The following is a 12,152-nucleotide window of genomic DNA, read 5'->3' on the forward strand; positions in this document are numbered from 1 at the left end:
CATTATCGTTCTCGACAGCACATTGTTCTGTGTAAGGCTACGTTCACATTTGCGTTGTGTGCTGCTGCGTCGGCGACGCAACGCACAATGCAAACAAGAACGCATGCAAAATGCATAGTTTTGCGACGCATGCGTCCTTTTTTTGCCGGATTTTGGACGCAAAAAAATGCATCTTGCTGCGTCCTCTGCGCCCTAACGCTTGCGGCAAAAAAGACGCGTGCATCGCAAAACGCATGCAAACGCATGTCCATGCGCCCCCATGTTAAATATAGGGGCGCATGGCGCATGCGTCACCGCGGCTGCGCCCGACGCAGCCCGGCAGAACGCTAATGTGAACGTAGCCTAAACAATACATATGCTGCCAAGTACTATGGTCACTGAACGATTGTTCTGTAAAACTGGATGTGCAATTGGCCTGTCTAAAAAAGGCTGATCTGCCCCTAAGTTGGTAATCAGTGACCATTTAAGATCTGTGGTTTAGTCAGAGCAAATGCACAGTAATTAAAGGTGTTGCGGAAAAAAAAGCAGACCTGATGGCACAAGAGTAGTTTGAACCAAACAGTAAAGGTACCTTTACATTTAGCGACGCTGCAGCGATATAGACAACGATGTCGATAGCTGCAGCGTCGCTGTTTAGTCATTGTGTGGTCGCTGGAGAGCTGTCACATAGACAGCTCTCCAGCGACCAACGATGCCGAAGTCCCTGGGTAACCAGGGTAAACATTGGGTTACTAAGCGCAGGGCCGCGCTTAGTAACCCGAAATTTACCCTGGTTACCATTGTAAATGTAAAAAAAACCAAACACTACATACTTACATTCCGGTGTCTGTCGCGTCCCTCGCCGTCAGCTTCCCGCACTGACTGTGAGCGCCGGCCGTAAAGCAGAGCACATCGGTGACGTCACCGCTGTGCTTTATGGCCGGCCGGCGCTCACAGTCAGTGCGGGAAGCTGACGGCGAGGGACGCGACAGACACCGGAATGTAAGTATGCAGTGTTGTTTTTTTTTTACATTTACAATGGTAACCAGGGTAAACATCAGGTTACTAAGTGCGGCCCAGCGCATAGTAACCCGATATTTACCCTGGTTACAAGTGAAGACATTGCTGGATCGGCGTCACACACGCTGATTCAGCGATGTCTGCGGGAGTCCAGCGACGAAATAAAGCTCTGGCCTTCTAGCTCAGACCAGCGATGTCACAGCAGGATGCTGATCGCTGCTGCGTGTCAAACACAACGATATCGCTATCCAGGACGCTGCAACGTCACGGATCGCTATCGTTATCGTTCTAAAGTTGTTCAGTGTGAAGGTACCTTAATGTCACCCCTTTACCTAACTGTGGCAATATCTAAATAAATGAATATATTTATGACATAAACATCAAGCATAGCAATAATAATTAATATTATCAGTACACACATATAACAATACCACCAATGGCCACTAGATGGTGATTAAGACCAGCATTAATATTTATTGTACTAGTAACATTTTTAGGCCACAGTCATAGATATGAAATATTTTTTATTTATTTTTATTTTATGACATTCCCTGCTTTTGGAAAGATTTTGGAAAATTCTTTTCAATAGACGTAATTAAATTGCATGCAGCATTTCAGTTTATAAGGCGAGATAGCAGCATACAAATACAGCGTTTGTCTTTGCAAAGGTTCATATTTTACTATATTTGCATTTTGAAATCCCAAACTGTTTCCAGTGAATCTCTATAGAAAAGTCAGTCTAGACTTCCCCATTTATAAGAATAGCGATCTACAAATTCTACTCCATTCAGTATACTTCAGGAAGCGATAATCTGCCCGTCTGATGTGCAATGTCTATGGTGCAGATGATACAAGAGATCGTATTAGGTGTTAGTTTGGTTGATGCCAGTTTTGCACAATGGATGAAGCAAATAACATAGATCACTATAGTTAATATTATGTAAAAATGAAACTCTGCAGCTGATAAATGTGTAAATGTTATTTACAGATCCTTATTTTAGTTAACATTGGTTCAATATTCTTTGCTATTTATTCTCAGGAGTCACTGGTCCAAGTACCCGCTGAACATTACTGAAAAAATTCAATTGTCTACAATTGGCTAAGATATTTGTTGGAACTATACAACAGAAAAACTGAGTATTCAGCTTTAAAAAAGGACCTGTAATTTGCTCAAAAAAATTGACTTAATACATTGTAAAAATTCCTGAGTCCCCCTGACTCTGCCACTTGTTTCCATTTTGTGATGCATCACTCCATTGTAGAAACATTCATATTTATCGCTCGAGTTTTCTCTGGGGGCGTGTGCTTTCACTCCTCTTTGACAGACACTGCCAATCACAGTTCGGCAGCCTCAGAGACTGGTTCTCTGCTTGATCAGCTGCCGAGCTGTGATTGGCCACGTCTGGCAGGGAGGGGTAAAAGCACACGCCCCCAGAGAAGACTCTGAAGAAATGCTCAGTTGAACTGCAGCAGAGATTTCACATACAGCACTCCAGAAGTAACTAATGTGAATATCTCTACACTGGAATGTGAATATCTCTACACTGGAGTGATGCAGCGCACAACAGAAACAAATGTCATCATCAAGGGAGCTTAGGGATTTTTACAAAGTATTAACTACATTTTTTTTTAGAAAGTAACAGTTCCTTTTTTAACTGGGTTGCAAACTACTTTTATATTGCTCGTCTATCTTTAGTATAGTTAATCAGTTTAAGATTGGATGGATCCAACATATGGTACCACCATCAACTGCGTGAACAGTGCCTGGGGTTGAACAGCACAGCTTTATACACTTTTTAATGGCTTCTTCCAGGTCATTCAGGTCAGCTCCTATTCTCTTCAATAGGAGCAGCAATGCCTGGCAGCCGCCACTATACAGTGTGCAATGCTTTTCAGCTGCGCTCCATACACTGTTTACACTCGACTGTGGCCAGAGCTGATAACAGCTGATCAGAAGTGTGCTCATGTGTATGGGACAATTGACTGTGGGCCGAATGATCGGCCCAAGCATCGTTCAGTCGATAGCCATCTAATGTGTGTGGCCAGCTTTAGACTATTTCTAGTTCAGGTAGAAGTTATCATAGCAACTTTCAATACATATTATTATAGCAGTTGTTCCACAATTTCATATAATTACCCAATGCAAGTAGGGTTGCCCAATGTCCACTTTTAGGGACACTTTTTGATTTGTACTTAAATGCATTTTGTTTGGTCTAAAAATGATTTTTGCATTTGGATTTCATTAAAAAATTTGAACCATTTGGCTTTTATTGCTTCTTCTCTTCTTCTTGCTTGAAGTGGTCTGTGGTCAAAAATCAGCTGAGAGGTGCTCAGGAAAAGACAAATAACAAAGTTACAAACACTTTGTAAGACTTGGACAGATTCTCAGATAGACTGACTATAGAAGGAGAGAGGAGCAACTTTATTAATGAAGCCCAATTGCAAAAATTATTTTTACACCTAAATAAATGCATTAAAGTGAGAAACAAAAATAACTGTTCCAGAAGTTTTATAAATGAATATTTGTGGGTGGATATGTCCTAGATATTCACTCGGGCAATAATTCACATGAAAGTCATAAATACACGAATAGCAGCTAAATAAATTGAGATATAACAGAGATATTTCATCGAATCGTTGGACTTTCCTTTTGATGTCTATGGAGCTAGTGTGACTTACAGGTGGAGTTGTCCTGTAAGTGCAGGTAAATATTACATTATTACTGTCATGGATGACATCTGGCAGACCGCGGCGTCTAAACATTTACTTATGAGAGTTGATGAATATGATTTCACTGTTTGACCTTTCACGGTAACTTTACACCCCCTTGAAGCTAAAAAGTTATGTTTACAAAATGGCTTATGTCAGATCCGTGTCTAAAGCCGTACCCTGGAACAGAGGTTAAATATGTCAGCACGGTCCTGAGCACGTCCTCCGGGACTTCATGGAATGTGGCGTTTTCGGGAAGCGTGATGATCCAGCCGTTATCCTTCCCCCGACCACCTACGGAAAGTAAGTGACATATCACATAAATATATCTTGAAAGCTGGGACATCTAGAAATACTTACAGGTAAGGCCGGGCTAAATCCTACAGAAAGTCTTACAAGTAATTGTGAAGTTTAATTATAAAGAAATATTGGGGTGCCGTTGCTCAACCTTTTTTGTTACCCTAGAAAAAGCGCCACTTTATTACCATGTCCGGTACTGAAGTTTAGCTCTATACAAATGAATAGTGCCGGACGGTAATACCAGGCAAGGCCCCTGTACAGAGGGTGGCGCTGTTTCATCTCCAAGAATATTTTCTGTATAGTCAGATGGTCACAGTCATTTCAACAAATTATGCATAAATCAACAGTATAAGCAAATATAAGAAACTTAGTAAGATATATTAAATGGTTATTTCCATCTTCTTGTTGGATAGAGCTTGTAAAAACAAGCACTTTTGCATTTTACTGCTTATTAAAATTTGAAGCCTTTCTTGACATAACAACACTTTTCTTTTGTTTACAGCTAATTGCCTAGGAAACCGACCACTTCTACTGTCTAGCTTGTAAGCACTACGCTGAATCTGGCCAATATTAGGGGGTAACAGTGCTCTCCAGAGATCATAGCCATTTTCAAAACAGCGCTTACAAGCTCAAGAGAAAAGCATTTGCAAGTACAGTGCATGTTCTGCTGTCTAGCAGCGGTGGTCGATCTCCAAGGAAATGACCTGTAAACAGAGGGAAAAATGTTAACATCTGAAGAACAAAATTGCTTGTACTTACAAACACTATCCAACATTATACATTTATGAAGATTGGAGCAAACCTTTAATAGCGTTATGAGCCACTTCCTACCCTGAACCCTGCCTCCTGAAATGTCAGGGTATGCGTCTTATTATACTTTATGGAGAGAAGAAGAGGTGGGAGAGGTACTTGCACAGGCAGAGAACCAAATCCTGATGAAGCTTCTCTAGCAAATAATTTCTCTCACCACCAGTGCTGGATGAACATCTACACTGCTCAGTACAACTGTATGATGTTCTCCATGCTGCTGCTGCTCGTGTTTGTCTCACACAGAGATAGAAAAGCAAAACTCTCTCTCTCCTAGTGATGTCTATAGGAGTTCTTGCACAGAACCCCATTAAAGGGGGGGACTCCTGCCCCATCTGGTACATAAATGTCTGGCAGATGAGGGTCTCAATGCTGGGAAACCCATCTATCTGAAGAATAGGGCAACACTACATGCTGCAAGGAATGAATGAAGAGGTAACCCACATTCTCAGGTCTGGATGCTGAATCACAACACTTTGTAGCCCCACGTGTCCAACCTTTGCTTTGCAGATCCAGTATAACTAGAGGCCATGACGTCGGTGTGATCAGGGACTAGTGACACACAGTTCTCTTGCTGAATTTCTACACTTATATAACGGAATATATCTATCAGAGCTGCGGTCACAAATGGTCTGTGACTTCATTATCTCTCCACAGAAACCTTATATGTTCCAAATCCCCATAATGTTTTATTAAGTATGCCTGCGTGGCATTACAGACTACAGGATAATATGCAGGGTATCACTTTGCCAAACAGTCCGCAAGTTCATGCCGAGGATTTAATTACAAGATCGCACAGAGAGGAGCGCTCCGCTTACCTGAGAGAAAGGCAAATTCTTTCATCAACTGATCCACGATGTCCTTTGCACAGATGGGAGCTGCCGACTCTGTAAAACACACGTTAAAAACACACGTTTAACAGATAAGGTCAAAGTATGTGAACCCTATGACTTTAATTTCCTTTTCATAAATATAGAGCAGGTTCTCTGGTCCTTCCACACGCCAAAGACATAAAGATAGGGAATTTAGATTGTGAGACACTAAAGAGACTGTAAAGCGCTGCGGAATATGATAGTGCTATGTAAGCAATGCATAATAAACAAATAATAAAGTAGAAGAACTGCCCCTAAAGCTGTAAAGATTCGCTGTGTGACAAAGAGAAATAGAACACAGAAGGAAGCTATACCCCACCATAGGGAAAAGGGGACAGCAAACAGGGAGCCTCCTGGCAATGGTGCATACAACCAAAGTAAAGTGCGTAAGGCGGATTACCCAAGGTATAATGATTCCAGACAGTGAGGAGAAGTGCTATCACAGATGGGGTACAATCAGCTATAGTGCGATCAAGTCAGCACTCTCACATTAACCTCGGGATAATCTATGGAAAATAGCTTAGAGGATCTATTCCGTCAATACGGACGGCCGATTGTGGCCTGTGGGCACCTAGCCACTGCAGGGCTCTACCTACTAACGGACTTTGTATTGGACTGTTATTAATGCCTTGTTGGCAACTGTGCTCCCCTGATGAGTCTCCGCTATTGGATATGAAACGTGTTGGGAGAAATTCCAAGTTTGTCCAATTGTTGGTGGGGTCCATAGTTAAGGACCACTTGGGGCCTGTCCTTGTGAGGACTGGAGTTTGAATGGGTTTAACAGAGAAAAAGAGAAATCACCGTACCCCCAGCCTCTAGCCCTATGTTTGAACAGCGGACCCTCAACCGAGGATATAGAGAGACGCACCACTGTGATTACATGCCCTCTACTATTGGAGAGGCATACTACTCTGCTATTATTGATGAGATCCAACCAATTTTTATCTTTTGAGCACTGGTTCACATGAGCACTTTTTTGGTTATTTATAAGTTGTTTGTCTGGTTCTATATTTATCATTAAAAGTTAAGTTTTATTATTGGGACATCCTCTAAGCTATTTTCCATCTATCACAGATGGGGGAAACAATGGGTGGAATTTTATATACATATCATATTTACATATCTAACAGACCGACCATTGAGTGTCTCCCTTTCCTACACCACCTCCTCACCTCAGCCCTGTCTGTCGGTGTTCCCCAAGGCTCAGTCCTAGGGCCCCTGCTCTTCTTCATCTACACCTTTGGCCTGGGACAGCTCATAGAATCCCATGGTTTACAGTATAATCTCTACGCCGACGACATGCAGATCTACCTTTTTGGACTTGACCTCACTTCCTTACTGACCAAAATCTCACAATGTCTGCTATTTCAGCCTTCGTTTCTGCTCGCTTTCTAAAACTGAACGTGGACAAAACAGAATTCATCATCATTCCCCATCTCACTCTACCTCTCCACGAGACCTATCCATCAATGTCCATGGCAGCTCACTTTCCCCAGTCCCACATGCTCGGTGCCTCAGGGTAACCCTTGACTCTGCCCTCTTTTTCAAGCCACATAGCCAAGCCCTAGCCTCCTCCTGCTGACTCAAACTCAAAAATATTTCCCGGATGCGTGCATTCCTTGACCATGAAAAAACTAAAACGCCAGTGCATGCCCTTATCATCTCCCGCCTCAGCTACTGCAACCATCTACTCTCTGGCTTCCCCTCTAGCACTCTGGCACCTCTCCAATCCATCTTACACTCTGCTGCCTGACTAATCCTCCTGTCTCCCCATTATTCCCCAGCCTCTCCTCTCTGCCCAGCCCTTCACTGGCTTCCTATTGACCAAAGACTCCAGTTCAAAACCCTAACTATGACATACAAAGCCATCCACAACCTGTCTCCTCCATACATCTGTGACATGGTCTCCCGGTACTTACCCACATGCAACCTTCGAACCTCTCAAGATCTCCTTCTCTTCTCCCCTCGTATCTCTTCTTCCCACAACAGCATACATGACTTCTCCCGTGGATCCCCATACTCTGGAACTCTCTACCCCAACACATCAGACTCTCGCCTACTACAGAATTCTTCAAAAAGAACCTGAAGACCCAACTCTTCCGGCAAGCCTGCAGCCTGCATTGATCCTTAGTCTGCTGAACCGCCGCAACACCAGCTCTACCCTCTCCTAATGTATCCCCACCCATTCCCTGTAGACTGTGAGCCCTCGCGGGCAGGGGCCTCTCTCCTTCTGTACTTGTGTGTGCCTTGTTTTGCTCATGTTTATTGTACCTGTCTATATTTGCCCCTTTCACATATAAAGCGCCATGGAATAAATGGTGCTATAAAAATGTATAATAATAATAATCGATAGGGTTGAGCGAAACGGGTCGTTCATTTTCAAAAGTCGCCGACTTTTGGCAAAGTCGGGTTTCATGAAACCCGATCCGACCCCTGTGCGGGGTCGGCCATGCGGTACACAACTTTCGCGCCAAAGTCGCGTTTCAAAGGCGCGAAAAGCGCCATTTCTCAGCCAATGAAGGTAAATGCAGAGTGTGGGCAGCGTGATGACATAGGTCCTGGTCCCCACCATCTTAGAGAAGGGCATTGCAGTGATTGGCTTGCTGTCTGCGGCGTCACAGGGGCTATAAAGGGGCGTTCCCGCCGACCGCCATGTTACTGCTGCTGATCTGAGCTTAGGGAGAGGTTGCTGCCGCTTCGTCAGAAGCAGGGATAGCGTTAGGCAGGGTCCATTAACCACCAAACCGCTTGTGCTGTAGCGATTTCCACTGCCCAACACCACCTTCGGTGTGCAGGGACAGTGGAAGCTACATTTTTTTTTTTTTTCCCTCAGCGCTGTAGCTCATTGGGCTGCCCTAGAAGGCTCCCTGATAGCTGCATTGCTGTGTGTACGCCGCTGTGCAAACCAACTGCTTTTTTCAAAGCACAAATCCTCTTGTTCCTTCCTTTCTGCACAGCTATCTTTTTTGTTTGTCCACACTTTTTATTTAATTTGTGCATCAGTCCACTCCTTATTGCTGCCTGCCATACCTGGCTGAGATTACTGCAGGGAGATAGTAATTGTTGGACACTCCCTGTTTTTTTTTTTTTTTTTTTTGTGGGAGATTAAGATTGACATTTCTGCTAGAGTGCCATACCTGTGTGTGCCATCTCTCACTCAGTGGGCCATAGAAAGCCTATTTATTTTTTTGCTTGATTTGGGTTATAAAATCTACCTGAAAAAATCACTACATCAATCAGTGGGAGAAAAATATTGGCCTCAGGGCTTGTGTGCCACTCCTGACTCCTGTGTGCATCATCACTCACTCAGTGGGCCATAGAAAGCCCATTTCTTTTTTTTTTTGCTTTATTTGGGTTCTAAATTCAACCTGAAAAAATCAATAAATCAATCAGTGGGAGATTAATATTGGCCTTTGGGCTTGTGTGCCAGTCCTAAGCGTGCCATCTCTCTCTCTCAGATAGTGGGCCATAGAAAGCCTATTTATTATTTTTTTTATTGGGTTTATAAATTTTCCCTGGAACAAAAAAAAAAAAAGTGGGAGATTAATATTGGCCTCTGGGCTTGTGTGCCAGTCCTGAGCGTGCCATCTCTCTCACAAATAGTGGGCCATAGAAAGCCTATTTATTTATTTTTTTTTGGTTTTATAAATTCTCCCTGAAAAAAAAAAGGGAGATTAATATTGGCCTTTGGGCTTGTGTGCCAGTCCTAAGCGTGCCATCTCTCTCTCTCAGATAGTGGGCCATAGAAAGCCTATTTTTTTTTTTTATTGGGTTTATAAATTTTCCCTGAAAAAAAATAAAAAGTGGGAGATTAATATTGGCCTCTGGGCTTGTGTGCCAGTCCTGAGCGTGCCATCTCTCTCACAAATAGTGGGCCATAGAAAGCCTATTTATGTTTTTGGTTGATTTGGGTTCTAAATTCTACCTGAAAAAATCAATAAATCAATCAGTGGGAGATAAATATTGGCCTCTGGGCTTGTGTGCCACTCCTGACTCCTGTGTGCGTCATCTCTCACTCAGTGGGCCATAGAAAGCCTTTTTTTGTTTTATTTGTTTTCTAAATTGTCCCTGAAAAAATCATTTTATTTTATTTGGTTTCTAAATTCTTCCTGAAAAAATCATTTTATTCTATTTTTTTTTTTCCTAAAGTCTCCCTGAAAAAAAAAAAAAAAAAAATCAGTGGGAGATTAATATTGCCCTTTCTGCTTGTGTGCCAGTCTTGACTCCTGGGTGTGCCATCTCTCTCTCTCTCTCTCCAATTGTGGGCCATAGAAAGCCTATTATTTTTTTTAGCTTGATTTGGGTTCCAAAATCTACCTGAAAAAATCACTACATCAATCAGTGGGAGATAAATATTGGCCTCTGGGCTTGTGTGCCACTCCTGACTCCTGTGTGCGTCATCTCTCACTCAGTGGGCCATAGAAAGCCTTTTTTTGTTTTATTTGTTTTCTAAATTCTCCCTGAAAAAATCATTTTATTTTATTTGGTTTCTAAATTCTTCCTGAAAAAATCATTTTATTCTATTATTTTTTTTTCCTAAAGTCTCCCTGAAAAAAAAAACCAAACAAATCAGTGGGAGATTAATATTGCCCCTTCTGCTTGTGTGCCAGTCTTGACTCCTGGGTGTGCCATCTCTCTCTCTCTCTCTCCAATTGTGGGCCATAGAAAGCCTATTATTTTTTTTAGCTTGATTTGGGTTCCAAAATCTACCTGAAAAAATCACTACATCAATCAGTGGGAGATAAATATTGGCCTCTGGGCTTGTGTGCCACTCCTGACTCCTGTGTGCATCATCTCTCACTCAGTGGGCCATAGAAAGCCTTTTTTTGTTTTATTTGTTTTCTAAATTCTCCCTGAAAAAATCATTTTATTTTATTTGGTTTCTAAATTCTTCCTGAAAAAATCATTTTATTCTATTTTTTTTTTTCCTAAAGTCTCCCTGAAAAAAAAAAAAAAAACAAATCAGTGGGAGATTAATATTGCCCTTTCTGCTTGTGTGCCAGTCTTGACTCCTGGGTGTGCCATCTCTCTCTCTCTCTCCAATTGTGGGCCATAGAAAGCCTATTATTTTTTTTAGCTTGATTTGGGTTCCAAAATCTACCTGAAAAAATCACTACATCAATCAGTGGGAGATAAATATTGGCCTCTGGGCTTGTGTGCCACTCCTGACTCCTGTGTGCGTCATCTCTCACTCAGTGGGCCATAGAAAGCCTTTTTTTGTTTTATTTGTTTTCTAAATTCTCCCTGAAAAAATCATTTTATTTTATTTGGTTTCTAAATTCTTCCGGAAAAAATCATTTTATTCTATTATTTTTTTTTCCTAAAGTCTCCCTGAAAAAAAACAAAAAAACAAATCAGTGGGAGATTAATATTTACATTTGTGCTTCAGTGACAGTCCTGCGTGTGTGGCATCTCTCTCATTTGTTGCCACCAACAACAGAGTGTGTAACATTGTGCCTGATTTTCGTTGTGGTCTCACTCACCTGTAAAGGGGTAGCTAAATCATACTGAAGTTATAGCTCACCGTGTAAGTTGTGTGACAGCAACAAATACCGTTAGTTTGTTTATGTTTTTAAAACAATGAGGAAGTCTGGTGGAAGAGGTCGTGGCCGGGGGCGTTCATTGTCAGCTGGTAATGAGGGTAGTGGTAGTGGTGGAGCATCAGCTGGTCGTGGGAAAAAAAATATTGCACCTAAGTCTGGAGCTGTGGAGCCAGGTTCGTCGTCTGGCTACACAAGGCCTCGAACGCTCCCTTTTCTGGGAGTAGGAAAACCGCTTTTAAAGCCGGAGCAGCAAGAGCAAGTTTTGGCTTATCTTGCTGACTCAGCCTCTAGCTCTTTTGCCTCCTCTCGTGAAACTGGTAAATGTCAAAGCAGCGCGCCGTAAGTGGATGTTCACGGTCAGGGACAAGTCGCTTCCTTGTCCTCTTCAGCAAAAACAACAACAGAGAAGAATGCAGCAGGCGACACAACGGGTTACTCCATGGAGCTCTTTACACATACCGTCCCTGGCTTAGAAAGTGAAGCAGTTAACAGTCCATGCCCATTACAAGTTGAATCTGACATGGAGTGCACTGATGCACAGCCACAGCCAGACTACTATGCTGGTCCTTTGACTCAGACCACAACATTGCCCTCGCAGGGTAATGATCAAGAATCAGACCCTGATGAGACTATGTTGCCCCATCACGAACGCTATACCACCGACCGACACGGTGACACAGACGAAGTTGCACACGAGCTACAAGAAGAGGTAATAGATGACCCAGTTCTTGACCCCGATTGGCAGCCATTGGGGGAACAGGGTGCAGGCGGTAGCAGTTCTGAAGCGGAGGATGAGGGGCCGCAGCAGGCATCAACGTCGCAACAGGTTCCATCTGCCGGGCCCGTATCTTGCCCAAAATGCGTGGCAAAGCCAAAACCTGTTGGAGGACAGCGTGGCCATCCGGTTAAAGCTCAGTCTGCA

General features: G+C 42.8%; 1 protein-coding gene across 2 annotated transcripts in view; it reads right to left on the bottom strand.

Annotated features, from left to right (window-relative positions):
* Positions 1 to 12,152, bottom strand: part of MCF2 (MCF.2 cell line derived transforming sequence) — a 174,016-nt gene that overhangs the window by 94,462 nt on the left and 67,402 nt on the right. For both annotated transcript variants that reach the window (XM_069747026.1, XM_069747027.1), the window contains exons 2-3: positions 5,634 to 5,702; positions 3,888 to 4,002 (exon numbers count right to left, since the gene is read on the bottom strand). In XM_069747026.1, the coding sequence (XP_069603127.1) occupies positions 3,888 to 4,002; positions 5,634 to 5,702 (184 nt within the window). The remainder of the gene's footprint in view (positions 1 to 3,887; positions 4,003 to 5,633; positions 5,703 to 12,152) is intronic.

Source organism: Ranitomeya imitator, chromosome 2, assembly GCF_032444005.1.
Source record: "Ranitomeya imitator isolate aRanImi1 chromosome 2, aRanImi1.pri, whole genome shotgun sequence".
Lineage (NCBI taxonomy): Eukaryota > Metazoa > Chordata > Amphibia > Anura > Dendrobatidae > Ranitomeya > Ranitomeya imitator.